Here is a 25,747-nt window from a genome sequence, read left to right on the forward strand (position 1 = left end):
GCAATCTTTTATTTGGATCTGGAACCATTAATATTACCTTTACTTAACCTTTGATACATTAAAAAAATCTTCTTAATTTATATTATTTTTTATTATATTTCTTTCATAATTTATATTTCTTTCATTCTTTCAAAGATAGCCCTTTTTATTATTGCGGTTGTGATTATTATTGCACAACTCCCTGCATTATGGCTATTACATGTATTTTTTATGCTCACTGTGATATGCTAATTGTCATATCATATTTTTTTGTGTTCACAAATTTAAAACTATACAAATTTGATGGATCTGGATCCATTTTTTCTAGCTAGTATTAAACAGCTTTATCATAGCATTCATTTATTTTTGTTGTGTGTTGTCAATATATATAGTAAGACAGGGTGGTAACTACTTGAAGAGGTGTTCATAAGACTGTCATGACACCCTAATTGTGCGATCACCCCAAAAGCGGTGAGAGCGTCTAAGGTCACTCTGGCTGCCCTAGCGACAACGCTGTCTGCCTTCAGCTCTGGCGGCGAGAGTGTCAAAATTCAAAACATTGATCTGATATTTAAAGGGGCCGCTGCAAGATTATATCAGTTACATTCCTGCATAAAACATGCTTTCTAGCGGGAAATTGTTGCGCAGTTCTTTTTAAATTTATTTAACCATGGAAGATCAAGTTACATGTGATGTGGCTTTGCTCCACTTAATTATCCATTGTGTCTATATGTCTGAAATATCCTGAAGCAGCAGTACTGTTTTGTACTGTCGCATGAGATTCCTGCTTTTTTAAAGATAAATATCTATAACATGAATGCACATTAGTAACTCGCCAGTAACTTATTTAATGTATGTTTCTGTAAGAAAACACTGTAAATAATTGAAAATCCGCAACCGCAATGATCAAACCCTTGGGAACAACTTTGGTCAAAACCAAAGTTCACAGGTCTGTGTTCTCTGAACTCCTCTCAAGCGGTGGATTTTTCATTCTGATTGCTTGCCGCCAAACCGCGTCATACCTCATTACCATAGAGTTGACTTGATTTCAACTCTTCTCGACGCCCACACCGGCGAAGATGCGCTGCGCTGCTCCTTGCCACTTATCTTGGCTCTCATTGAAAACGAATGACCTCTAGCTACTTTGACGCTCTCGCCACTTTCGGTGTGAGCGTACGGTTATAATCGTGACATGACACGTGTCGTAAATATAAAAGTGATTTTATGCATATTATTTACGTTTATCACAATAGTTGTGAAGTGTCATTGGCTCCTTTATGTCATTTTTAATTCAAAGATGACATTATTTGATATGTCTTTGTTATGACAACTTGACTAAGTCAAATGTGTCACAACTTGTTGGTGTCAATTCATTGCCTCATGACAATCATGTTTATGACGGATTTATGACTGGTTATGTTGTCTTAATAATAGTCAAGTTTGATGACATAAAAATTTGAATATATTTATGTCAACTGGCCTTAAAGTCTGCATGAACCTGAAGCTGCGACCATGTTTTTTTTTGTATTGTGACGTTGTTCTTCGAGAATATTAAATAAGAAAACAGTGGGTGTGGCTTGTTTTTTCTACTGCGAGCTGATTGGATGTAGTAAAGTAGGCATTTCATTCACAAACATCAGGAAAATTTTAGGATTGTTATTACAACCTAACAGACTCCTCCTCCTCACCATTTCTGTTGTCAAAACTGACAGTTGGAGGGGTGTGGTTAAATATGTTAGCCACGCCCATTATCTCAGATAGACTTAATGTGAAAATTTAACTGAAAACAAACAGGAAGTGTGCTTTCATATTTCAATTAAAGATTACAAGAGCAAACTTTATTTTTTCTTAATGACATGCACAGATGAACTTTTCAAAATGGCAAAATGAGCTATTAAAATCATCTGGTTAGTTTTGATTTCATTTGTACTTTAGCAAAGACATCTCAAACAATGTCATCATTGCTTTTAACACGACATAGCTGAGCAAATGGCACTCAATGACAGTGATCATAAGAATAGATATAATCTCCTTCATATTCATGCCATGTCATGGTTATAAGGCCATCTTCTGTTTCAGATCAGTCTGGACCCCCCTATTAAACAGGGTCAAACACGCTATCACTTTCTCATTCTTCTGTTCTCCAAGGAAGAAACCATCAGCCTCACACTCAACATGAATGAGTGAGTAAAACCTGAAAGAGATTGAGAGACACTGGTGAAAGATGTCAGAAGTCCGCTATTTACATTTTACTAACAGTATTAAAAGCAGATGACCAAAAATGTATTATTATTTACGAAGAATATTAGCTTAAATCAACCTGAGGTTAAAGGAATTGCAATGTGTCCTAATTACAAGCGATGCGGCGTGATGCTGCGACATGTAAATAAAGATAAAAGGCATCTATTATGCCTCTTTATACAAGATGTAAAAATAAGTCTCTGATGTCCCTAGAGCGTGTATGTGAAGTTTTAGCTCAAGAGACCTCACAAATAATGTTTCATAACTCTTTGAAACTGTCTCTTTTTGACTTTTTTTTTTTACCTTTTTGATCCAAATTGTGTCTTTTTGGTGACACTTTAAAGGGCCATGAAACCCCCTCGTTTCAGCAGGGTGTTTTCACACCTCTACTTTGGAAAAAGTCAGAAAAGTGGGCGTGTCCAGCTCTGTTTAGGGGGGAGTGTCGGAGGAAGAAAAGTGGGATGGTGTGGGAGTGTCTATTTGGGCACGCGCGAGCTTCAGAGTCATAATACACACACACACACACACAGTAGTAAGTGATGGTGTTTAACCTACATGGACATCTGTAGTGGAATTATTTGCCAAATTATTAAATGGTGGACTTTAAATGCAGTTTGGCTCTTTAATTCAGGGATTTATTCATGCCCCTCCCGACAAATGAGATATTTGATTCGAGGAACTGCTCTAAGCGTGTATTTTCCATGCAATGTTTGATACCGCACTCCGAATGAGAGAAAAAAAACCTCCGCATTTCCCGGAAACTTAGATGCACACGGCAGGTAGCGTCAGAAAGCTGCGCGTGTTATTCCGGTCACTAAATGCGGTAAAAACCCTACACGAGGTTAAAGTTTGGTTGTGGTGCTAACGTGTTTACACTCGGTGCAATAGTTAACTTAGTTCGATACGAATAAACTGAATAAACAAAGAGCACTGGTCGCTCACTTACCAAATCTATAGAGGACAATCACCAGCAACTAGAGCCGCGTCTTTATTAAGAGAATACTACAAGCAAATCCGGATCTCTGCGTTTGCAGATGAGAACAGCTCTCAGGTAAACAATAATCCTCCTTAGACATGTAAGCTATTGTTGTCGAGCGTCGCGTACACTGTTAATCCTCACGTGACTCCAGATGAGCTCTCACAGAGAGAAAATGAAAACGAAACTTAACTGCAGCAAACAATAAAAGCAACACTTCACGCTTGTTTTGCCAACACAACGTGGCATCTCTTCATGTGACAGTAATGAATATTAATGAAGTTGCACAATAGAGCGCGCTGATTGGTTTGAACCAAGCTTTACTCATGCATTAATGCATCACACTGTAAGACGTAATAAGACACACTCTGGCACAGACGCCCAGTCTGCACGCTGCAATACACGCTATTATGTCATGACCGTGACGCGGCTTCAAAAATTCGTTTCAAACCGGAAGTACGAATTTGCTTGAAATAACGCAAAAACAACCAATTTACACTTTTTAGTGAAATATAGGTGTCCTAATAGTGTTTTTAGCAGTGTGGGACACATATACGACTGTCAACAGCTCAAAAAATGTGTTTTGGTGTTTCGTGACCCTTTAAATTCAAATGAGATCTTTTCAAAATAGGGCGGAGCTACAAATGGCTGTGAGTCAGCATAGTGGCATATTCAAAATAAAGACTAAGCCCCTATGCCAATGAGGGAGAGTTCTTCACCAATAGGCGGGGCTTTTTCCCTCTGAAGACATTTACAAAGGGAGAATGTCAATAAAAGTGTCTCATTAGATTGTTTTTATCAAGTGTGATTATAAAAATATTATTACTTTTTACCATTAGAAGCTGGTTAGATTCACAACTCAATTTTTTTGCATAATGGTGTCCTTTATTACACATTTTTGTTCGATAGCTTTTTATTTTGATGGTCAGTTTGAGTATAAGTAGACTGTCTGCTTAATATCTGTTGAAATGCTCCTTCAACAGACATTTACCATACTATAAGAAAATTTGCAATTACATGCCAACTCACACTATCTCTATCACCAACCCTAACCCCAACCTAATGGTCTTATAATCTAATGAAAATTAGTTAGCATGTAGATACAATGTAACTTACATTGAACAAAAGCACCATCAAACTAAAGTCTGACCTTTTGTCCTAACCATCCACAATGCTTTATAGAAATGTTTTATATAAACAACAATGGCGAAGCTGTGGCGCACTAGGTAGTGCCTCACAGCAAGAAGGTCCCTGGTTCGAGCCTCGGCTGGGTCAGTTGGCATTTCTGTGTGGAGTTTGCATGTTCTCCCTGCATTCGCGTGGGTTTCCTCCGGGAGCTCCGATTTCCCCCACAGTCCAAAAGACATGCGGTACAGGCGAATTGGGTGAGCTAAATTGTCCATAGTGAATGAGTGTGTGTGGATGTTTCCCAGAGATGGGTTGTGGCTGAAAGGGCACCTGCTGCGTAAAAATATGTTGGATAAGTTGGCGGTTCATTCCGCTGTGGCAACCCCGGATTAATAAAGGAACTAAGCTGAAAAGAAAATATATGAATAAACAACAATCAGACTATGTGCTTTATTCAGTGTTAATGTGAGTTTGAACACCATTTTACGTGACATACTACTTAAGGCAGTAGCAAATAGTTAATCTCAGATGTAAAAAATTAAATAACTAGCAATCGGTTTGAAAATAAAAGTTAGGACTATGACTCTGAAATGTGTGTGAACTGTGCAAAAAAACAACATCCGTCACTCAGTAGCCTGTTAATAATGTTAAAGAGGTTTAAAGTGTATTAATTAGTTTATAACTCTTACCATTTTATTGTGAGTGCAGTGGCTGGTATTTGAAAGAATGGCTGGTATTTAAATGTTTCTATCGTGTCGTGTTGTGTTGTGTGCAGTGGTTGCCATCCAGCAATATCGTTCTCTTATGTTGTGCAGGGACGAGGTGGAGAGGCGTTTTGAAGGAAAACTTAATAAAAACATGTCCGGCTCTCTCTATGAGATGGTCAGCAGGGTCATGAAAGCCTTGGTCAACAGGAAGATCACAGTGCCTGGAAATTTCCAAGGGTAAAACGCATATTTACACTGTAGAAAACGATACAGTAAAACACTGAAAACACTCAATGACATTTGCATTCAACACTGACATATATATACATACATATATACATATATATATATATATATATATATATATATATATATATATATATATATATATATATATATATATACATATATACACACATATATATATATATATATATATATATATATATATATATATATATATATATATATATATATATATATATATATATATATATAGTGTTTGCATTCATACTGAACAATTACTTGATAATGTGGTAATTTATTGTAATAAAAGTGTCTAATTTCCTGTCTCTCTCTGTTCTCTGTAGTCACTCAGGAGCTCAGTGTATAACCTGCTCCTATAAGGCCAGTTCAGGGCTGCTGTATCCCCTGGAAAGAGGTTTCATCTACGTGCACAAGCCCCCAGTGCACCTGCGTTTTGAGGAGATCGCCTGTGTGAACTTCGCCCGCGGGACCACCACGACCCGCTCCTTCGATTTCGAGATCGAGACCAAGCAAGGCAATCAGTACACCTTCAGCAGCATCGAGAGGTACCCAGAACCCCCGATGATACTCTTGTCTGGCTGTCGGGAACATCACTTTGAAGGGAACTAGATCACAGCAGTAATGAAAAGAGCATTGTTCATACCCTTTTCCAGGCACTTCCAGCTATTATGTCATTGAGCACTTAACCCCCATCTGCCATTGAAAATCAATGCCTGCTCTTTGTGGTCATTCTCTCTGTTTTTGTCTTAACACTGGTGTAAAAGAGCCCCTCTCTTTTAGTGACCTGACCCCCATCTGCACGTTGAGGGGGCAAAAACTAAGCTGCTTTATGGACATTATTGTATTTTCTGTTGGGTGCACATTATGACTGAATCAATACAGCAAGGCATCAGTTAATCACATCACACTAATGTGCCAGAAACAATGTGTCCGGAAAACTTTTAAGGGACCGTTCACACAGAAGACGTTTTTTATATTCCAGTGTGCAACTTTTCCATTGTCTTTCTATGTAATATGTGCTTGATGTGTACATAGACTTTAAGACGCCATGTCAAGTTTTTTAAGAATTTAAAGTTTTACATAAATTTACTTCAAAGTCTTCTGATTGTGGGCCAATCAGAAGGTGTTGGAGGCGGGGCAAGTGTCTTGTTTACATTAGCAAGTTGGGAGACGGCTGTTTTATTTGACAGCAACATGGCGGAATTTAAAAAAAAAACTACTTCTACTACTTTTGAGCACATTTTTAGACACAAAGAAATGTTTTGTGTAAATGGGCCTTAAAATATTAATATAATAATAATAATAATAATAATAATAATAATAATAATAATAATAATTCTTTACATTTATATAGCGCTTTTCTGGAGACTCAAAACCCTTTACACATTGGGGGGAATCTCCTCATCCACCACCAGTGTGCAGCATTCACCTGGATGGCAGCCATATCGCGCCAGAGCACACACCACATACCAGCTGATTGGTGGAAAGGAGACAGAGTGATGAAGCCATTTATGGTATGGGGATGATTTAGGAGGCCATTATGGACAGAGGCCAGTAGGCAAATTTGGCCAGGATGCTGGGGTTAAACCCCTACACTTTTTTAACGGACATCCTGGGATTTTTAATGACCACAGAGAGTCAGGACCTTGGTTTAATGTCTCATCCGAAAGACACCGCTCACTATCCCTGTCACTATACTGGGGCATTGGGACCCACACAGAGCACAGGTTGCAGCCCTGCTTAGCTTCAGTGGGCGACCATGTGAAAGTTGCAGAGAGCTAGCTCACGGCTATGCCATATACTGCATTAGTTTAATTAGTTAAATTATTCTCTGATATCTACATATTGGGTTTAAAAAAATCTCCAGAAACTGTTTTATAAGGTCATTTAATACTCTATAAAGTACCCATAGAATCAGAAGGTCCATGATTGACCATATATGGTTCATGTCATGAATATTAATAAGCTTGTGCTCCCTTTACAGACACACAGACAGAGCATAATGTATGCGAACACGGACAAATATAAAACCCAATCCGAGTAATGTTAACCTATTTTGTTCTTCATTTCTGTTGTGGATAAAAACTAAATTATGATTAAACTTGACAAAAGAGAGTGATAGATATTTATCGGGTTGGATCTAAGCTAAATTCAAAGAAAACACTGCCAGGAATTAACATCAACGTCTGCATGAACAGTTGAACTGAGTGATTTGATACAATTCTGCAGTCTACATGTGTTTGTTAAAACATACGCATCGAATTTCACAATAAACACGATAAGTTAACAAAAGACTATATCAAACACACCTGCCTGTAATTATCACGTGGTGTTCAGGTCCTAATTAATTGGTTCAGGTGTGTTTGATCTGGGTTGCAACTGAAATCTGCAGGAAGGTGGCTCTCCAGGAACAGGGTTGGCCACCCCTGATATATATCATGATATCAGCAATTCTTGGATATATCATAAGCAAACCATCCACAATTTTTGTAAATAAAGGGGAAAAAGGCACCAAAAAGTTATAAGATGCATTTCTTTTATTAACAACACATGCTTTATAGAATTATGACAAAGTAAAACAAGCGCACAGATGTCAAATAAATGTAAAAATGTTGTAAACTTAAGACTCTTATTATATGTAAACATGCAAACATTTTATGCTTAGCCCTGGATTATTTTTAATAAAAAACCATGCATTCGTACTAGTTGAATATTTTTTCTTCAATGATCAGAATGTTTATAGAGGTGAGCACAGACTCCTCTGAGCATTTATGATTTCTCCAGCAGTGGAGAACATTAGTTATTTACTTACAATCTGTTTTATAATGGGTGATATCTGTTAATTATATCAAATTTGTATAATATATGCAGATTGTTTTTTATGTTCATAAAAATCAAGTCAACAGCTTCTGACAATGAAAATAAAGAAATATGAATCAAAGGGACCATTTTTCAGCTAAAAAAATCTTATACTGTTGAAAAAGTCTTCATTTTTGAGTGAACTATCCCCTTTAACCTCTTTGACTTTGCTTTTACCTTCTATTTGTTCAGTTTGACTCTTCTGTCTTTTACAGGGAGGAATATGGGAAGCTCTTCGACTTTGTCAATGCTAAGAAGCTAAGCATAAAGAACCGAGGCTTCAAAGAGGTACACCTTCAATCCTTTATTCATCTTGCCAACCAGCACATAATATTCATCCTGCCGGTCGTCCTTATGTACCCATCTTACAGTGGAAAGACACTTACATGACTCTTTGTGTTTGTGCTATGTGTCTATATTGTGTTGATGTAGAAAAAGGTTGGTATTGCCGTGCGGTTTGTTTTGGTTTGGTCTGGTGTGGGTCCTTCTTTAACTTGCTTGCATGGTGTTTGTTTGCGTGTCTTAATCACAACTCGAGTGTCAAATGTGTTCTCGTTTATCTTTGATGGCTATAAGCAGATCAGAAGGTGGAAATGCTCACTGATAATGATTTTAGAAGCAGATCACTGTGTTTGGATCACTCAGCTCATGTAGTAATCTGATATATGTGATAAACGCAAGTTACACACATTTTTAAAATATATTTCATATACGCAGGATATATTTAGAAATATTGCAATAATGGCTGCTTATATATATATATATATAAGTACAGTATTCATAGTATTCATACTGTACGCTCACCGGCCACTTTATTAGGTACACCTTACTAGTACCGGGTTGGACCCCTTTTGCCTTTAGAACTGCGATTACACCGAACACAACAAAAAAGACTTTTGAAGATGGAGGAAAGACTTGTGGTTGCTGTTTTGAGTTATCCGGAGCTGTATGACTTTACAAATCTTGATTACCACAATATTATTAAGTATTAAAATTAAACCAATGTCGATAGCAACACTCTCGCACAATACCCAGCATAGTTAGTCATTGCCTAGGGACATAAAAAAGCGCACTGCACTCCTTTTTTTCTTGTCAAAAAAAAATGACAGTGTGGAATGTTTGGAATGTAAATGTGGGTACTGAAAATATTCCTCAGAGATTTTGCTCCATACTGGCATGATAGCATCATGCAGTTTCTGCAGATTTGTCGGCTGCACATCCATGATGCAAATCTTCTGTTCCACCACATTCCATAGGTGCTCTATTGGATTGAGTTCTGGTGACTGTGGAGGCCATTAGAGTCCAGTGAACTCATTGTCATGTTCAAGAAACCAGTCTGAGATGAGTCGCACTTTATGACATGAAACATTATCCTGCTGCAAGTAGCCATTAGAAGATCAGTACACTGTGGTCATAAAGGGATGAACATGGTCAGCAACAATACTCGGGTAGGCTGTGGTGTTGACATGATGCTCAATTGGTACTAAAGGGCTCAAAGTGTGCCAAGAAAATATCCCCCACACCATTACACCACCAGCAACAGCCTGAACTGTTGATACAAGGCAGGATGGATCCATGCTTTCATGTTGTTGATGCCAAATTCTGACCCTACCATCCGAATGTTGCAGCAGACATTGAGACTCATTAGACCAGGCAACGTTTTTCTTATCTTCTATTGCCCATTTTTGATGAGCCTGAGCCAATTGTAGCCTCAGTTTCCTGTTCTTAGCTGACAGGAGTGGCACCCGGTGTGGTCTTCTGCTGCTGTAGCCCATCTGCCTCAAGGTTGGTCGTGTTGTGCTTTCAGAGATGCTCTTCTGCAGACCTCGGTTGTAATAAGTGGTTATTTGAGTTACTGTTGCTTTTCTATCAGTCTGGCCATTCTCCTCTGACCTCTTGTATCAACAAGGCATTTGTGCTCACAGAACTGCAGCTCACTGGATATTTTCTCTTTTTCAGACCATTCTCTGTAAACCCGAGAGATAGTTGTGCGTGAAAATCCCAGTTGATCAGCAGTTTATGAAATACTCAGACCAGCCCGTCTGGCATCAACAACCATGCCACATTTAAAGTCACTTAAATCCCCTTTCTTCCACATTCTGATGCTCGGTTTGAACTGCAGCAGATCGTCTTGACCATGTCTACATGCCCAAATGCACTGAGTTGCTGCCATGTGATTGGCTGATTAGAAATTTGCGTTAACAAGCAGTTAGAGAGGTGTACCTAATAAAGTTTTCGCCAGATTTTGATAACAACCAAAGAAATCCATCGAACCAAAAAAAACAAATCGAATCAGTTTAAAAATAAAGTTATGCATAATAAAGTGAAATGACACAGGAAAAAAGTACTGAACGCATAAGAGAATGGGAGGTGTAGAAAGGCAGTGAAAGCCCACACAGCAGCTGAAATCTCTCTGAAAGTTTTTCAACAACCCTCTGCCTTTCGTGATTGTAAATTAATATTTAGATTTGGCTTCAGCACTGACTAATCTAATGTATATGCATAAATATAACACTGTATAGCATCTTATATAAAATATTAATTTAAGAGAGAGATTTGTTACGGGGTGTGTACTCATATACACTGAGCACTGTATGTCATATTTGTAATTTGTTCATATGTTTCCATGTATCAGATTTCTACATGAGAGACTTTCATTAGGATTACAAAAGTGTTTCCCCTGAAATCTGTGGTCACTTTAGGAGAAAAGCTTTTGTGTGCCAGACAGTTCTGTGTGCGATGAACACAGTGTAGCTCAGGGGAGTGCTTTTGAATGAGTTAACACTGATTGCTTATACGAACATTTGCGTGTGTGTTTGTGTGTGTGTGAGAGAGAGAGAGTAAAAAATGCCAGTAAGGAAAAAGGAAATCTTGAAATATTTGCTTGAAAAATGCTTTCCTTTGTCTGCACTGTTACAGATGCTAACTTTGCTTTGTTGTGATGTTGATATTCCATTAATATGACTTTGTGCTTTTGTCAGGGTATGAAAGGTAACGATGACATGTACAGTGACTCTGACGAAGACCAGCACGATGCATATCTGGAGCGTATGAAAGAAGAGGGCAAGATCCGCGAAGAGGGCAATGACAGCGATGACTCGGAGGGCGAGAGTGGTGAGTGACAGCTCTATGAGCCAATCAGATGGCAAGCTAATGTTTTTTTTTGCATATGACTAGGGTAGGGCTGCACAGTACTGCATTAATTGGATACTGTGATATCCTGTTATCCTGTTAAGTTTTATTTTGGGGTGAACTATATTGATAAAATAATAACTAATATAACACGATAAACACAACATGTCATTTAAATTTGAATGGACTTTTCTGTTTTCAGATGAATCGTTTAATCCTGGTGAAGAAGATGAGGACATAGCAGAAGAGTAGGAAGCTTTACTTTTCACATTTACCACTATTTCAATTACTGTTGCGGTGGCTCAGTGGTTAGCAGCACTGTTGCCTCACAGCAAGAAGGTCACTGGTTCGAGTCCCAGCTGCGCCAGCTGGCATTTGTGTGGAGTTTGCATGTTCACCCCATGTTTACGTGGGTTTCCTCCGGGTTGCTCCAGTTTTCCCCACAGTCCAAAGACATGCGCTATAGGCATGCGCTTAGTCTTTAAGTATGTGTGTGAATGTGAGAGTGTACGAATGTTTCCCACTACTTAATTACTCAATTACTTAATACTTAAAATCACTTAAAATCAATTAAAGTCTAGCGTCTAGCCTTTTGTTTAAACTCAGAGATGTAGTTCTGTTGCGCTCACAGCTTTACTGTCATATCACAACTATCCTATCTGCAGAGCATGAATAACAATCTACTTTGTTAAACAATCTAATGTGTGTGTCAGGTATGACAGTAAGGCTTCTGCCAGTGAAAGCAGTGCTGAAGAAGGAGACAGTGATGAAGACCGCAAGAAGAAATCAGCTAAGAAGGTCAAATTTGTCAAGGAAAGAAAACCACGCAAGAAAGAGGTGAGGAGTAGGAAAGCATGAAATGTAAACAATCATTTTTGAATGGGTACAGTTGGGTAGGGCTCACTTTTTGGGCCTTGTTTCATATCTTATTTTTTGTGACAAAACGTGTCGTATATGATGATTTCTGGTCTGAAAGTATCGTTAATTCCAGCATAATTGGTTTAGAAACCAAACCCACTATATTTAAATTGTCAGCAGAACACCATTCCATCAGTAGCATCTATTGCTATTACATTGTGGGTTGATTTGTGTTCCATGTTTGTTAATGTTCCATTTACGATGATGGTAGTAGATGTTGTGCAACTATAGCAATAATCCCACCTACTTGAAAGGTGCAGTATGTGTAAGTTTTTGACTCTTCTAAATTATACAAAATTCCATAATACAGTTGACAACATAGGCTCATTCTGAAAACGTATACATTTCTGGAGATTGCAAGTTATGTAGCCAGAAATACGTATGGCTGCATTCTGTCTTTAAAACGAATGCTACGAGGCGGTATTACGCTGTTTCTTTTTGCGCTAGCAGCTGACCAATTACCTTCGTGTCGACGGCTTTCCTGCTGTTACCAATTTGTCCAGTAGCTCGCCATGTACATCGACGGACTTGAGACACATGGAGGAGTTGACCACAAAGACAGGGGTTTGAGTCCGGTTAAGAATGGTTCCAGAAAGTAGGTAAGACGAAAACAGAAGCCCAAAAATTAAACAAACAAGTAAATAACAGGGTGAGAATGTGGTAAAATCTGAAAACGTGGGCTTTTCTTATTCTAGATTGCTTTTTAAAAGACGGTCGTTTGGGTTTAGGGATGAGGGTGGTTTAGGTCAATCTGTGCTTTTGAAAACACTATTGGTTGGGTTTAGGAAAGGAGGACAATAGGTCAGTTGATCAGTCAGTCAATCAGTCAGTCAGTCAACAGCAGTCTCTGGTGGATTCATGTGAGAAGAGCAGGTGCGAATGGCACTTGCGAAAAACAAAAACTGCAAAAAAAGTACCTCCTAGGAAGTATTTAGCAACTCCAGAAATTTATTTATCGGTACATTTTCTCCTTTAAATATGTGCTTTCCTTGTTGGAAGGCCTGTTTTAGTCTGTGTATCTCCACCCACCGGCAGTTTACCCAATTATGTTTCAGCACCCCGGGTGCCATGGTGGAAAACGCTGCATATTTCATTTCATCCATGAAAACTGCCTCAATATATGAAAGTATGGCTGAAAATGTGAGCTTAAGAGGACAGCAGCAGCCTATAAAAGGTTCAAATATTACAGAGGAACAAATATTACAGACATAAACATTAGCTGATCGACATACAGTGTAAGGCTTAACCTTAATGCTGTGTTCACACCAGACGCAGAAGGAGCATCAAGCGCGAGTGATTTACATGTTAAATCAATGCAAACGCGTGAATAGACATCCTGCGGCGCGATACACACGAAAGGCACAGTGGGAATAACGAGAATTGCGCGAATGGCGTGGCGCAATATGCGCAAATGGTAGGGCGCGAAATTAGCACTTTGCACGTTTTGAATCGCTCGAGTTTAAAAATCGGAACTTAAGCGGACATTCGCGCCGCATTAACCAATCAGGAGCTTGCTCTTGTAGGGGCGTGTTTGTTGTTGGTGTCCTGGGTGAAATCCTCCAGCAGACACCGACAACAGTTCATCAAACTGAACTCGGCTCAGTCAGAAGCACTGCTGAAAGCCTTTATCATCCATGTTACGTTTCTGGAGGAGTTTATGAGCTCACACAGCTGGACGCACCTCTGAAAGGATCTAGTGGACTCAGACACAGCCCTAAACATATTGATGCTGTTTTTCAGCCTTCTTAAAGCACATAAACACAGTTATTTTCTTAATAAAATACATGTTAGCCATTTAGCAACAAAGCTAGAGTCACCGGGCAGACAGAAGCCCTGCCCATCATGCGAATCCACTAGTTCTGAAGTGAATTTGATGCACGAATGAAGCGGATTTAATGCGTGAATGAAGCTAGTAAACTCAAATGTTCACGCGGCTATTTACGCGCAAATAGCGCGATTTATCCGTGCGTTCCACATCTTGTGTGAACACAACATTAGACATGCTCAATATCTGTTGGTGTCTTTAATCTGGCAACCTAGCTGTGTCTCATGATAAAGGAGAAGGGGCCGGGTGAAAAAACCCTCTTCAATATTTTGAATTTGGACTTCAACAGCTAGTTCAACCACTTGATAACCCTACCATATTGTACATTAAAAAAGCAGCTTTTGTCTTTTTGTGTGTAGAAAAAGGTCAAAGACAGCGGCGCCCCCAAGAGGCCAATGAGTGCCTACATGCTCTGGCTTAACTCAAGCAGAGACCGCATTAAATCAGAGAATCCAGGCATCTCTATCACAGAAATCTCCAAAAAGGCCGGAGAAATGTGGAAACAACTTGGCAAAGACAAGAAAGAGGTGACACACACACACTTCACCACATTCACTGGTCAACGTTAAACTCAAACTGATAACTGTGTCTTAATCCTTTCATCAGGAGTGGGATGGAAAAGCAGAGGAAGCAAAGAAAGAGTACGATCGAGCAATGAGAGAGTATAGGGAGAGTGGCGGAGGCTCATCTGGCAGCTCCAAAAAGTACTCACAACTATCAGATTTTACTGGAGAGTTCATCCAAATGGAGAATTGTTCCAAAGTACAATCTCAGCATTGAGTAACCGACTTCTCACTCTTTTACCACATTCATTCCTAAAGGGAAAGGAAGAAGAAAAGAGGGAGGAATGAAGAAAAGAGGAAAAGGAAATCAGGGGCTGGGAGAGAGAAAGAGAAGGAGCGATCTACAGGCAACGACAGCTTTAAGAGTCGAGAGTTCATATCCAGCGAAGAGAGCTCATCAGAGTCTGACAAAGGAAAGAAACGCAAGCGCAAGGTAACACGGTTACAAATACATAAACCTCATAATTCATGACTTTTTACATATCGAACTTTGAGCGTATTACATTCAGAGATGTTCAGAGATGTTGTTTGTTCACACAGCTACATTTCACAACAACTAAAGTTTAAAATATGATATTGTAGTGGACCACCCCTTTAAATACAGTTGAAGTCAGAATTATAAGCCCCCCTTTTAATTTTGTTTTCTTTTTTAAATATTTCCGGGCGAAGCAGTGGCGCAGTAGGTAGTGCTGTCGCCTCACAGCAAGAAGGTCGCTGGTTCGATCTTCAGCTCAGTTGGCTTTTCTGTGTGGAGTTTGCATGTTCTCCCTGCGTTCGCGTGGGTTTCCTCCGGGTGCTCCGGTTTCCCCCACAGTCCAAAGACATGTGGTACAAGTTAATTGGGTAGGCTAAATTGTCCGTAGTGTATGAGCGTGTGTGTGAATGAGTGTTTGTGGATGTTTCCCAGAGATGGGTTGCAGCTGGAAGGGCATCCGCTGCGTAAAAACGTGCTGGATAAGTTGGCGGTTCATTCCGCTGTGGCGACCCCGGATTAATAAAGGGACTAAGCCGACAAGAAAATGAAATATTTCCCAAATGATGTTCAACAGAGCAAGGAAATCTTCACAATATGTCAGATAATGTTTTTCCCTCTGGAGAAAGTCTTATTAGTATTATTTTGGCTAAAATAAAGGCAGTTTAATTTTTTTAAACACCATTTTAAGGTTAAAATCTTTATCCCCTTTAAGCTATATACTTTTTCATAGTTTAAAGAGCACCATCATTATACAATAACTTGCCTAATTACCCTAACCTGCCTAGTTAACCTTATTAACCTAGTTATACCTTTAAATGCCACTTTAAGCTGTAGTGAAGTGTCTTGAAAAATATCTAGTCAAATATTATTTACTGTCATCATGGCAAAGATAAACAGTTATTAGAAATGAGTTATTAAACCTATCATGTTTAGAAATGTGTTGAAGAAATCTGCTCTCAGTTAAACAGAATTTAATAACTAAGACTTCAACTGTTTGTGCGTTCCTTGTCGGAATGTCTGTTTTAGTCTGTGTATCTCCGCCTAACGCCAGTTTACCCAATTGTATTTCAGCACCCCGTGTTGCCATGGCAAAAAACAACGTATTGCATTTCATCCATAAAGACTTTATGCAGGCATGGCTAAAAATGTGAGCTTAAGAGGACAGAAGCAGCCTATAAAATGAGACGCAGATTCAGAGTTATAAAAATCCTCATCAGGATAATATTAATAATATTATTATCAAATATTACAAACGTAAACATTACAACATGTCAAGTACATATCGTAGTGTTTAAGGGAATGAAACTTGCAAATGCAAAGATTTAGTTTTCTAAATATTCGATGCATGATTTCGAATTGATTATAATGTACACAAGTGAAGTTTATTTATAAACTAATTTCGAGAGGATCATGTGGTTATGATTGTTTGCGGCTGGTCCCACATTATCCACTTTATGATTCACCAATCAGACGATTCCTAAGTCACTATAAATACCCTAAGTTCCTCCTTCTTTCCTAGATGGGTGGCACGATGGCCTAGTGGTTAGCACTGTTGCCTCACAGCAAGAACGTCACTGGATCTAGTCCTTACCAAGTCACCCAACGTTTCTGTGCGGACTTTACACATTCTCCCCGTGCTCATGTGGGTTTCCCCCCATGCTCACGTGGGTTTCTCCCGGGTTGCCCACTGGGAGAACATGCACCTTAAGTTATTTGACTTATCCAAATCAGCACCATAGAAATGCTCATAGTAAGTAGTTATCTTTTAAGAGCAATCACTCTCTGTTCATTAGCTACTACAGCAGGAGAGTTCTCGAGATCTACCCGAGCTCAAACTCCCTTCTCGCCTTGCAACAAGAGGGAGCCCCGGGCTCGAGGATCTTCTGAGCTCAGAGCTCTCTCCCGGGACAGCATGCCAAACAAGCTTTATAATCAATCATCGGCTAAGTGTGAACTCTTGAAAGGAAATTTGTTTCAGCAACACTGTTTACCATAGAAGCTGCACATGCTGGTGAATTTAGACGGGTGCTTTTAAATTACATTTTAAAATGAAAAATACAACTGATGGACTCTTCTCGCAGGGAAGTTGTGTTAGTGCCTATCACCACAGGGACCCTCTGAAGGAATTAGGGCATAGGGATGATCCCTTCTGAATGAAACCCACCCTTAGTTACCAGTAAACGATTTACTGATTTAAATGATCTATTTAGAGTGAGCCTCCAGGAAATGATTCCCTGATTTTATAAACAGATCTGAGTGGGGTTCAGCGTGTGACTGTGGTTTTGCTTAATTTATCATAAATTATCATTGAGGAGTATGACAAGTTTTGGTAATTCCATTTTCTTGCGAACATTCACCAGCATGTATTTTTACTACAGCTGCAACCCATCACTGGGAAACATCCATATACACTCATTCACACACATACACTACGGACACTTTTAGCTTGCCCAGTTCACCTGAAATAGTTCTGTTATTATTTGCTAATCTAATGATCTAATGTTATGTTAAAGGAGACAGGAGCGGTCATGAATCCAGATGAATTATTTTACAGTACATCAAGGCTTAGAAGAACACAAGGGTAAACTGTCAACCTAAAATCAACCAAATATCAACGTCTACTCATGTTACACCACCATGACATCTATCAGACGTTGGATTTGGCTCACTTTCCAACAAAACCTAAAATCAACCAAATATCAACATAATTTGACGTCGTTAATGGACGTCAAAATAACATTGTCCTTAGATGCTGGCTAGACATTGAGTGACCTAAATCTAACCTAATATCAACATCTAATGTTGTGTGTCTGCTGAGACAGTTTATAGCCCAGTTCACCTGCACTGCATGTCTTTAGACTTGTAGGGGAAACCCACGCGAACGTGGGGAGAACATGCAAACTCCACACAGAAATGACAACCGACCCAGCCAAGGCTCAAACCAGCAACCATCTTGCTGTGAGGCGACACTACTGCGCCACTGCATCGCCATCGCGCTATCTAGTCTTGTGAAGGGGTAAAGCTGAAAATCTATGGTTAAAACGTCATCCAGCGGTCATAAGCTGCAGGCGCACATAGAAACGGTAAAATACAACTGATGGACACTTCAGGCCATGATCCTTTGTTTGGTTTGGCAGGGAAGTTGTTTGGTGTCAGACACTGCACTCTATTTAGAAGTGCCCATCCCCACAGGGACCCTCTGAAGGCAGGACCCTGAGCCTCCAGTAAACAATTTACTGATTTAAATGATCTATTTAGAGTGAGTCTCCAGGAAATGATTCACTGATTTTATGAACAGATCTAAGTGAGGTTCAGCGTGTGAATGTGGTTTTGCTTCATTTATCATAAATTATCGTGGTTATCATAGTGTGATGAGTTTTGTCTTGCAAATAAATTTTTACTAAGTATATAAAAATATAGTATTTTTGTATTATGACATTTTAGTAGAAGGACTAATATTTATAACAATATTATCAATTTTAACAAGTTATATATATTTTTTAAAGATTTATTTTTGCCCCTTTTGCCTTTATTAAGAGGATAGGACAGTATTTTAGAGAGGAAACGAAGTGGGAGAGAGAGAGAGGGTAGGGTTGGGACATGTCCTTGAGCCGGGATTCAAACTCGGGATGCCCTGAAGTGCTACTGCACCATATGTCAGCGTGCTAACCTTTAGGCTATTGCGCTGACACAAGTTATATTTTATTAGTGTCTCTGTACTTTTATTCAAGTGCCTAAATTGTGTACTTTTTCCACCACTGAGGATATTTCAGTTCCCGTGTACATCTGTTTTTAGCAATGTCCTCAGGTGATTAGGCCAGCAAAAAGCACCTAATACAGTATTCCAGGTGCAAAAAGGGCCTATGATAATATGAAACTAGATTTGATTTTCGTAGAAAGTGGCCAAGCTCTGAGTTTTTCAGTTCCCCTTTACATCTGTATTTAGTGCTGTGTCCACATGTGATCGGACAAAAGACAAAAAGCACTTTAATACCAGGTGCAGACTGGGCCTTTGGGTTTCCATTTTAAAACACAGTATATTATGCATGCTGGTATACATCTATTTATACCAACGGGTGTACAGTATTAACAGTCTCGCTCTCATTCCTGCTGCCCTTTACACAGGGGTCTGATAATGAAAAAGAAGAGGAAGCGGTCAGCACTCCAGCCAGCTCAGAGTCCGGCTCAGACTGAAAGACACAGAAACAGGACAGTGGAACATAACCTTAACCTACTTTTTCACTACATTGTATTGCACATGACCTGATGAAATTCTTATTTTAGTCTATAATGCATCGTAACATGCTAAGATTCTGAAGTGTTTATACCTTTGGAAATGGTGATGTTCACTTTAAAGGGACAGTTCACCCAAACATTGTAATTCTGTCATTTATTGCTAATCTAATGATCTAATATTGTGTTAAAGGAGACTGGAGCTGTCATGATTCAAGATTACTTATTTTACAGTACATCAAGGCTCAGAAGAACACAAGGGTAAACTGTCCCTTTAAAAATGCTGTGTATTCGTTTTACTTTTGCTTTTAGTGTTGTCCGTGTTCTAATGACTGTTTACTAGAGGTGTAACGGATGATCCATGATCTGTACGGATCACAACCCACAGTTCGGAATGCACGTGACCACCGGATTAATAACTTCTTTTAAATTTGTAGGTTAATCCAACATTTATAACAGTTGCAGAGAGATCGCCTCCCGCGTCAATCAAATCAAGTGAATGAAAGCATTTTGGCTTTCCTGTAATATGATATAAATATTACGATGACGGAACAAGTTGTGGTGGGACCTAAATGCTTTCCTTAGGTTATTAATTAAAGGTGTTTTCTGTCACAGTTTGTTTAGCTGGCATTAATGCACTCAGTGTAAAGCTGCACAATTAAACGTTAAAAGATACTGAACTCTATTCAAACCGCGCAACATCAATTATAAATGATAATAATTTGCAAATGTTTATTAATCCTTCAAAGAGCTGCTGTCGAATCTGGGTTTCATCGAGAGAGATTCAGTTTTTACACTTTTTCAGTTTGTTACAAACAGTTACATTACACAGAAGTACTGGGATAACCCCTGCAGGCACAGGACGTCAACATGATGACATATTGACGTTGAAAATGAGTTTGCCATCAAAACCCAATGTCAGGCCGACGTCAATGTCTAACCTAAAATTAACCTAAAATCAACCAAATATCAACGTCTACTTACACTTTGACGTTGTGTTGATGTTACCACTATGACATCTACCAGAGGTTGGATTTTTCTCCATTTCCAACAACATAATTTGACGATGTTAATGGATGTCAAAATAACGTTGTCCTTAGACGCCGGCTAGACATTGAATTTTGGTCATCTGACATCATGACCTAAATCTAACCTAATATTAACATCTTATGATGTTGTGTGGCTGCTGGGACAGTCTATAGTTCAGATATAAACACGTTTATAGTAAAGATTAAAATCACCAACTACTGGAACTTGACGCTGGTGAATGTTGTAGTAATTACATTGTTTAACCAATGGGTGGCGACAAACAACCATCAAAATGATGTCACTGAAAAGGTTTTCAAAAATGATACACCTATAGTGAAACAAGAAGTTTGATGTGTGAATTGTTGAATCATTAATTGAAATAAATATATGTTGCACAAAATGTTAGGTTTTTATATTTAGCATTATCAGAAACAGTAGCAAAGATCATTTTTCATATTGAATATTTTACTTTTCAGCTGGTTCATTCTTGATTTTGATTTTAATTTTTATTAACACTACAGGTTTCAAGTTCTGTTTGTTGAAACCAGTAGTTTTTGCAGTAATATTTTTGTATAAATGGAAAGCAAATGACATTTGTCTCCTTTTTTTTTTGCTGATCCGAAAAATGGTCTGATCCGTCACTCAAAAACTGTAGTGTGATCTGAACTGTGACATTTGTGATCCGTTACACCACCACTGTTTGCCTGTTTGTACAGAGATATTTTACAGTGCTGCTTTTTAGAAAGATTAGAAACTGTACCGTTGACATTTCTTAAGCTTGCTCTACACATATTTGCATTGGAATGGCAGATTATGAAACAAATTGTCAAATCATTTTTTCATTTTTTCTTTAACCATTTTCGGTTATGATCAGTGCTCAACATGTATTTTATACGCTATTTTGAAATGTGCACATTAATAATTATACACATTTGTTGTGCATTAAAATATGTATAAAAAAACACTTTATTGTCTATTACTTTTTTCTAGAAATTTAAAACAAGTATATTCATTTACTAGGCATAATAATTGAATAGCCCCATGAAACAGCAACCCATGCAACAATTTGCAACGCATCCTCCTATACATGCTCATCAATACTCGTCAGGAATGCAGGAGGAAATGTAGTGTGGTTTTTAAGATAATGTGGTTGTAGCAGCAGTAAAAGGGGTTAAGAGTGGTAAAAACCCAACTGATAGCCTGCGTTTGATAATGGAGGTATAAAGTTTTAGCAACATTCTTTCACTTGCACCTGTGAATCTTCAGAATTAATATGCTAATCATTAATGCTGATCATGTTTACATGCATGAATTGTGATGTTATTTCAATACTGATCAATCACAAGTAGGCCCACACAGAATCTGCACATGCAGAGTTATGCAGTGGCGCAGTGGGTAGCACGTTCGCCTCACAGCAAGAAGGTCGCTGGTTCGATCCTCGGCTCAGTTGGTGTTTCTGTGTAGAGTTTGCATGTTCTCCCTACGTTCGTGTGGGTTTCCTCCGGGTGCTCCGGTTTCCCCCACAGTCCAAAGACATGTGGTACAGGTGAATTGGGTAGGCTAAATTGTCCGTAGTGTACGAGTGTGTGTGTGTGGATGTTTCCCAGAAATGGGTTGCGGGTGGAAGGGCATCCGCTGCGTAAAAACTTGCTGGATAAGTTGGCGGTTCATTCCGCTGTGGCGACCCCAGATTAATAAAGGGACTAAGCCGACAAGAAAATGAATGAATGAATTTTCCGCCTTTTAGTGTATATATTACATGTGAGACTTGCTTTGTTTACCAAATAAGTGGATCTTATTGGATTTGCATTGTAAACGTTAAATAAAAGTTAAAAGGGTATTATTATGGCGGCTTGAGTACTCTTATACCACATAAACTTATTATTCTTCCGTCTTCTTCTGAGACTCATTTCTATATGCATCTCCTCCTAGACCGTTCTTACTACAACCAACTCCAAACCTCCAAACTGGTCTGACTCGGGTTGCTATATCTTTTTCACTTGATCTGACTTACAGTTTTCCGAAAACTGACCTGGAAAATTTGGAAAAGTCCCATTGACTTAACATTGGACAAAACTTTATGACCTCCAAACTTTGCGCCAGACTTTAATAAAGACTTAAAGTTACGCTCATTTATCTCACAAATCAACTTATAGTGCATTTGTTATTTGTGTTACTTGGGAATCAAAGAATCTTGCCATTGCTATAACCAGAAGTCTATAAACAAAAAAAATGCTACACTAATATTTTAGGCTACACTTTGTTCATATGAAAGTATTTTTTCCTATAAACTTGATGCATTTGACAGTATACACTCTCTTTGCTGTGAGCAGCAAAATGATTGCTAATTGCCAATAATAGGTTTTAGTAACAGTGTTTTGAATTGATCTTATTAGTGCTCTGTGGGCAGAGAAGTACTCTTGTGTATTTGTAAGCGCTGTATGTCATCTGAGGTCAAAGTTGTATCCTGTCAGGCGAAGTGAATGTGTTCTTGACTGCACTATATTTGATTTTGACAAGACGGTTTGTTGTTTATACAATGGTACAGTTCTGAGTTTGTGTTTGTAAATGTGAGGAAATCAATTAAGTTATTCATGACACCATCATGCTGACCTTGACCACTGCATGAGTACCCATTTTATGGTGCCTACTTCAAGCAGGTTTTCATGCCAAAGCTCAAATCATCTCATACTGTTGCTTTTGTGAACATGTGATTGAGTTCACTATCAAATGTCCTCCACATTCACCAGATCTCAGTCCATCTGAGCACATTTGGGATGTTCTGGAACAGAATGTACAGCCGACAAATCTACAGCAGCTGAGAGATGATATATAGTTTCTTGCACCTTGTTGAATCTTTGCCACAAAAAATTAGGCAGTTCTGAATGCAAAAAGCACTAGCAAGATATACAAGGTTTGGATAATGAAACTGAAATGCCTGGTTTTAAACCTTGATAATTCATTAGTATGGTATAGAGCCCTCCTTTTGCAACCAATATAGCATCTGTTTGTCTTGGGAATGACAGATACAAGTCATGCACAGTGGCCAGAGTGATTCTGAGCCATTCTTCTTGCAGAAAAGTGGCCAGGTCACTGTGATGCTGAAGGAAAATGTTTCCTGACTCGATCCTCCAAAACATACCGAACTGGCTCAATAATTCTTAGGTCTGGTGACTGTGCAGGCCATGGGAGATGTTCAACTTCATCTTTATGTTCATTAAACCACTCTGTCACCAGTCTTGCTTGGTGTATTATAATTTATACCTGATACATGGAACTGCCTTCAGGATACAATGTTTGAACCATTGGGTGCACATGGTATTCCAGAATGGTTTAGTAGTCCTTGGCAGTTGTGCCATCTAGCACAAGAATTGTGTCTAGGGAATGCCTTGATTTTGCAGCCTAAACCATCACTTATCCCCCCCATGCCTTCCTCTAGGCTTGAAACATTGTGGGTGGTGCGCTTCTTTCTTCTCCACACCGTAATTCTCCCAGAAGTGGGGAAGACAGTGAAGGTGGACTCACCAGAAAACAATTCACGTTTCACATGTACCCAAAATTTTAGCTGTCAGCACCATTAAAACAGAGGTTTGGCATTGGCACGAGTGACCAAAGGTTTGGCTATAGCAGCCCGGCCATGTACCTAGCAGGCACACGTTATAAGACGTTAATATTAGGTAAGATTTAGGTTGTGACGTCAGGTGACCAAAATTCAATGTCTAGCCAGCGTCTAAGGACAACGTTATTTTGACGTCCAATGATGATGTCAAATGACGTTGACATTTGGTTGATTTTAGGTTGTGTTGGAAAATGACCAAGATCCAATGTTGAGCCAACATCATATTGACATCAAATACTGACATTTATTTGTCAGGTCTGGCAACCAAAATCCAACTGATAGTCTGATAGACGTCATAGTGGTAACCACCGCACAACACCAAACTGTCATTAGACGTTGATATTTGTTTAATGTTAGGTTGGACATTATTGTTGGGTTCTGACATCAACCTAATTTTCATTTCCAAACAAAATTCAACGACCCCCGAAGTTTGGGTACAATGTCAATCTGACTTCATGTTGACATCCTGTACCTGCTGGGTATTGACCCTGTGGAACTCCTGATGAATAGTTGAGGTGCACATTTAATTCTGCAGTGAGTTGAGCAGCTGTGTTTTTTTTTTATTTTTATTTTTATACAATCCGAGTTGGCAGCCAGACATGACTTTCAGACAGCTTCCTCTTGTGTCCAGTTACTCCTGTTGGATTTAGTTCATCCTTCTTGGTGGTATGCTGGCATTACCCTGGATATCGTGGCTTTTGATACATCACGAAGGCTTGCTGTCTTGGTCACAGATGTGCCAGCAAGATGCGCACTAACAATTTGTTCTCTTTTGTTCTCTGATATGTCACCCATAATGTTGTGTGCACTGCAATATTTCAAGCAAAACTCTGCTTTTACTCTGCTGATTAAACCTGCACATTCTGCTCTTATGGGTAGAATTTGCATTTGATGAAGATTGGCCACCAGGCTGTTCACATTTAGCCATGAAACCAGCGTTTGTTTGTTTGTTTTTCATTGTCCAACACTTGTACTAATGCCAGAGTGGTTGGCAGTTCATTCCGCTGTGGTGACTCCTGACAAATCAGGGTAAGTCCTGAAGGAAAGTGAGTGAGCTAGTTTGTGTGTGTGTCTCCCACCTCTTTTCCACTGCCACAACGTCCTATTTTTGCGTCACTCCCCTTATTTGTATCTGTTCTGTTTCTGTGGATTTTGTCTCCCTCCCAATCATGGCGCTAAAAACCACTTTGCTCATTATTGCATTTGGCGCATTGATGACTTTGTTCACCAATCTGAGTCCCGTCCATTTCCTCACTCTCTCTTTCCCTCCCGTCTCTTTTCACTCTGCGCCCTCCCTTTATCTCAAGATCCTGTTTCAAGACAATCGAATCATGGTGAGACATCTAACACTCAACATTATCCTTGACTGATAGACATCTTCATATACTCCAGCAGTGCTTGAGCTGCCGTCTCTGTCATGCGTTGTGTGTGTGTTTTTTTTGCGGGGAAGCGAGTCCCAGATGGATTGTACTTGTATTGAGAGAGAGAGAGAAAAATAACCACAGGTTAATGGTTCCACTCTGGGCCATGTCAAGAAGTGCTGCCTCTCAATTGTGGTTTAGATCTGTGTGTATTAGTGCTGGTTGTGCAATGCATCCTAAATGACCGTATTGCTTTTCCATTTGCATAATTGGCACTGCAGTTAATGATAGTCTGGCACTTTCATCCAGCTCTTTGTAAAAGGAAAGCTTGATGTTTCAGTGTTATGAGAAGTGATATGTAATTATAGCCTTATATTAAATATTATACACTACCTGACAAAAGTCTTGTCCCCTATCCAAGTTTAAGGAACAACA

At 39.1% G+C, this 25,747-nt stretch overlaps 1 protein-coding gene across 2 annotated transcripts in view; it reads left to right on the forward strand.

Moving 5' to 3' along the window:
* ssrp1b (structure specific recognition protein 1b) overlaps positions 1-21,296 on the forward strand; it is a 28,695-nt gene extending 7,399 nt beyond the window's left edge. For both annotated transcript variants that reach the window (XM_001923121.8, XM_068221595.2), the window contains exons 8-18: positions 2,059-2,162; positions 5,140-5,268; positions 5,622-5,843; positions 8,373-8,445; positions 11,139-11,271; positions 11,492-11,537; positions 12,003-12,126; positions 14,392-14,559; positions 14,639-14,736; positions 14,854-15,028; positions 19,196-21,296. In XM_001923121.8, the coding sequence (XP_001923156.3) occupies positions 2,059-2,162; positions 5,140-5,268; positions 5,622-5,843; positions 8,373-8,445; positions 11,139-11,271; positions 11,492-11,537; positions 12,003-12,126; positions 14,392-14,559; positions 14,639-14,736; positions 14,854-15,028; positions 19,196-19,264 (1,341 nt within the window). In that variant the 3' untranslated portion in view covers positions 19,265-21,296. The remainder of the gene's footprint in view (positions 1-2,058; positions 2,163-5,139; positions 5,269-5,621; positions 5,844-8,372; positions 8,446-11,138; positions 11,272-11,491; positions 11,538-12,002; positions 12,127-14,391; positions 14,560-14,638; positions 14,737-14,853; positions 15,029-19,195) is intronic.
* Positions 21,297-25,747: the final 4,451 nt, after the last annotated feature.

The sequence above is a fragment of the Danio rerio genome, chromosome 1 (genome assembly GCF_049306965.1).
Source record: "Danio rerio strain Tuebingen ecotype United States chromosome 1, GRCz12tu, whole genome shotgun sequence".
NCBI lineage: Eukaryota > Metazoa > Chordata > Actinopteri > Cypriniformes > Danionidae > Danio > Danio rerio.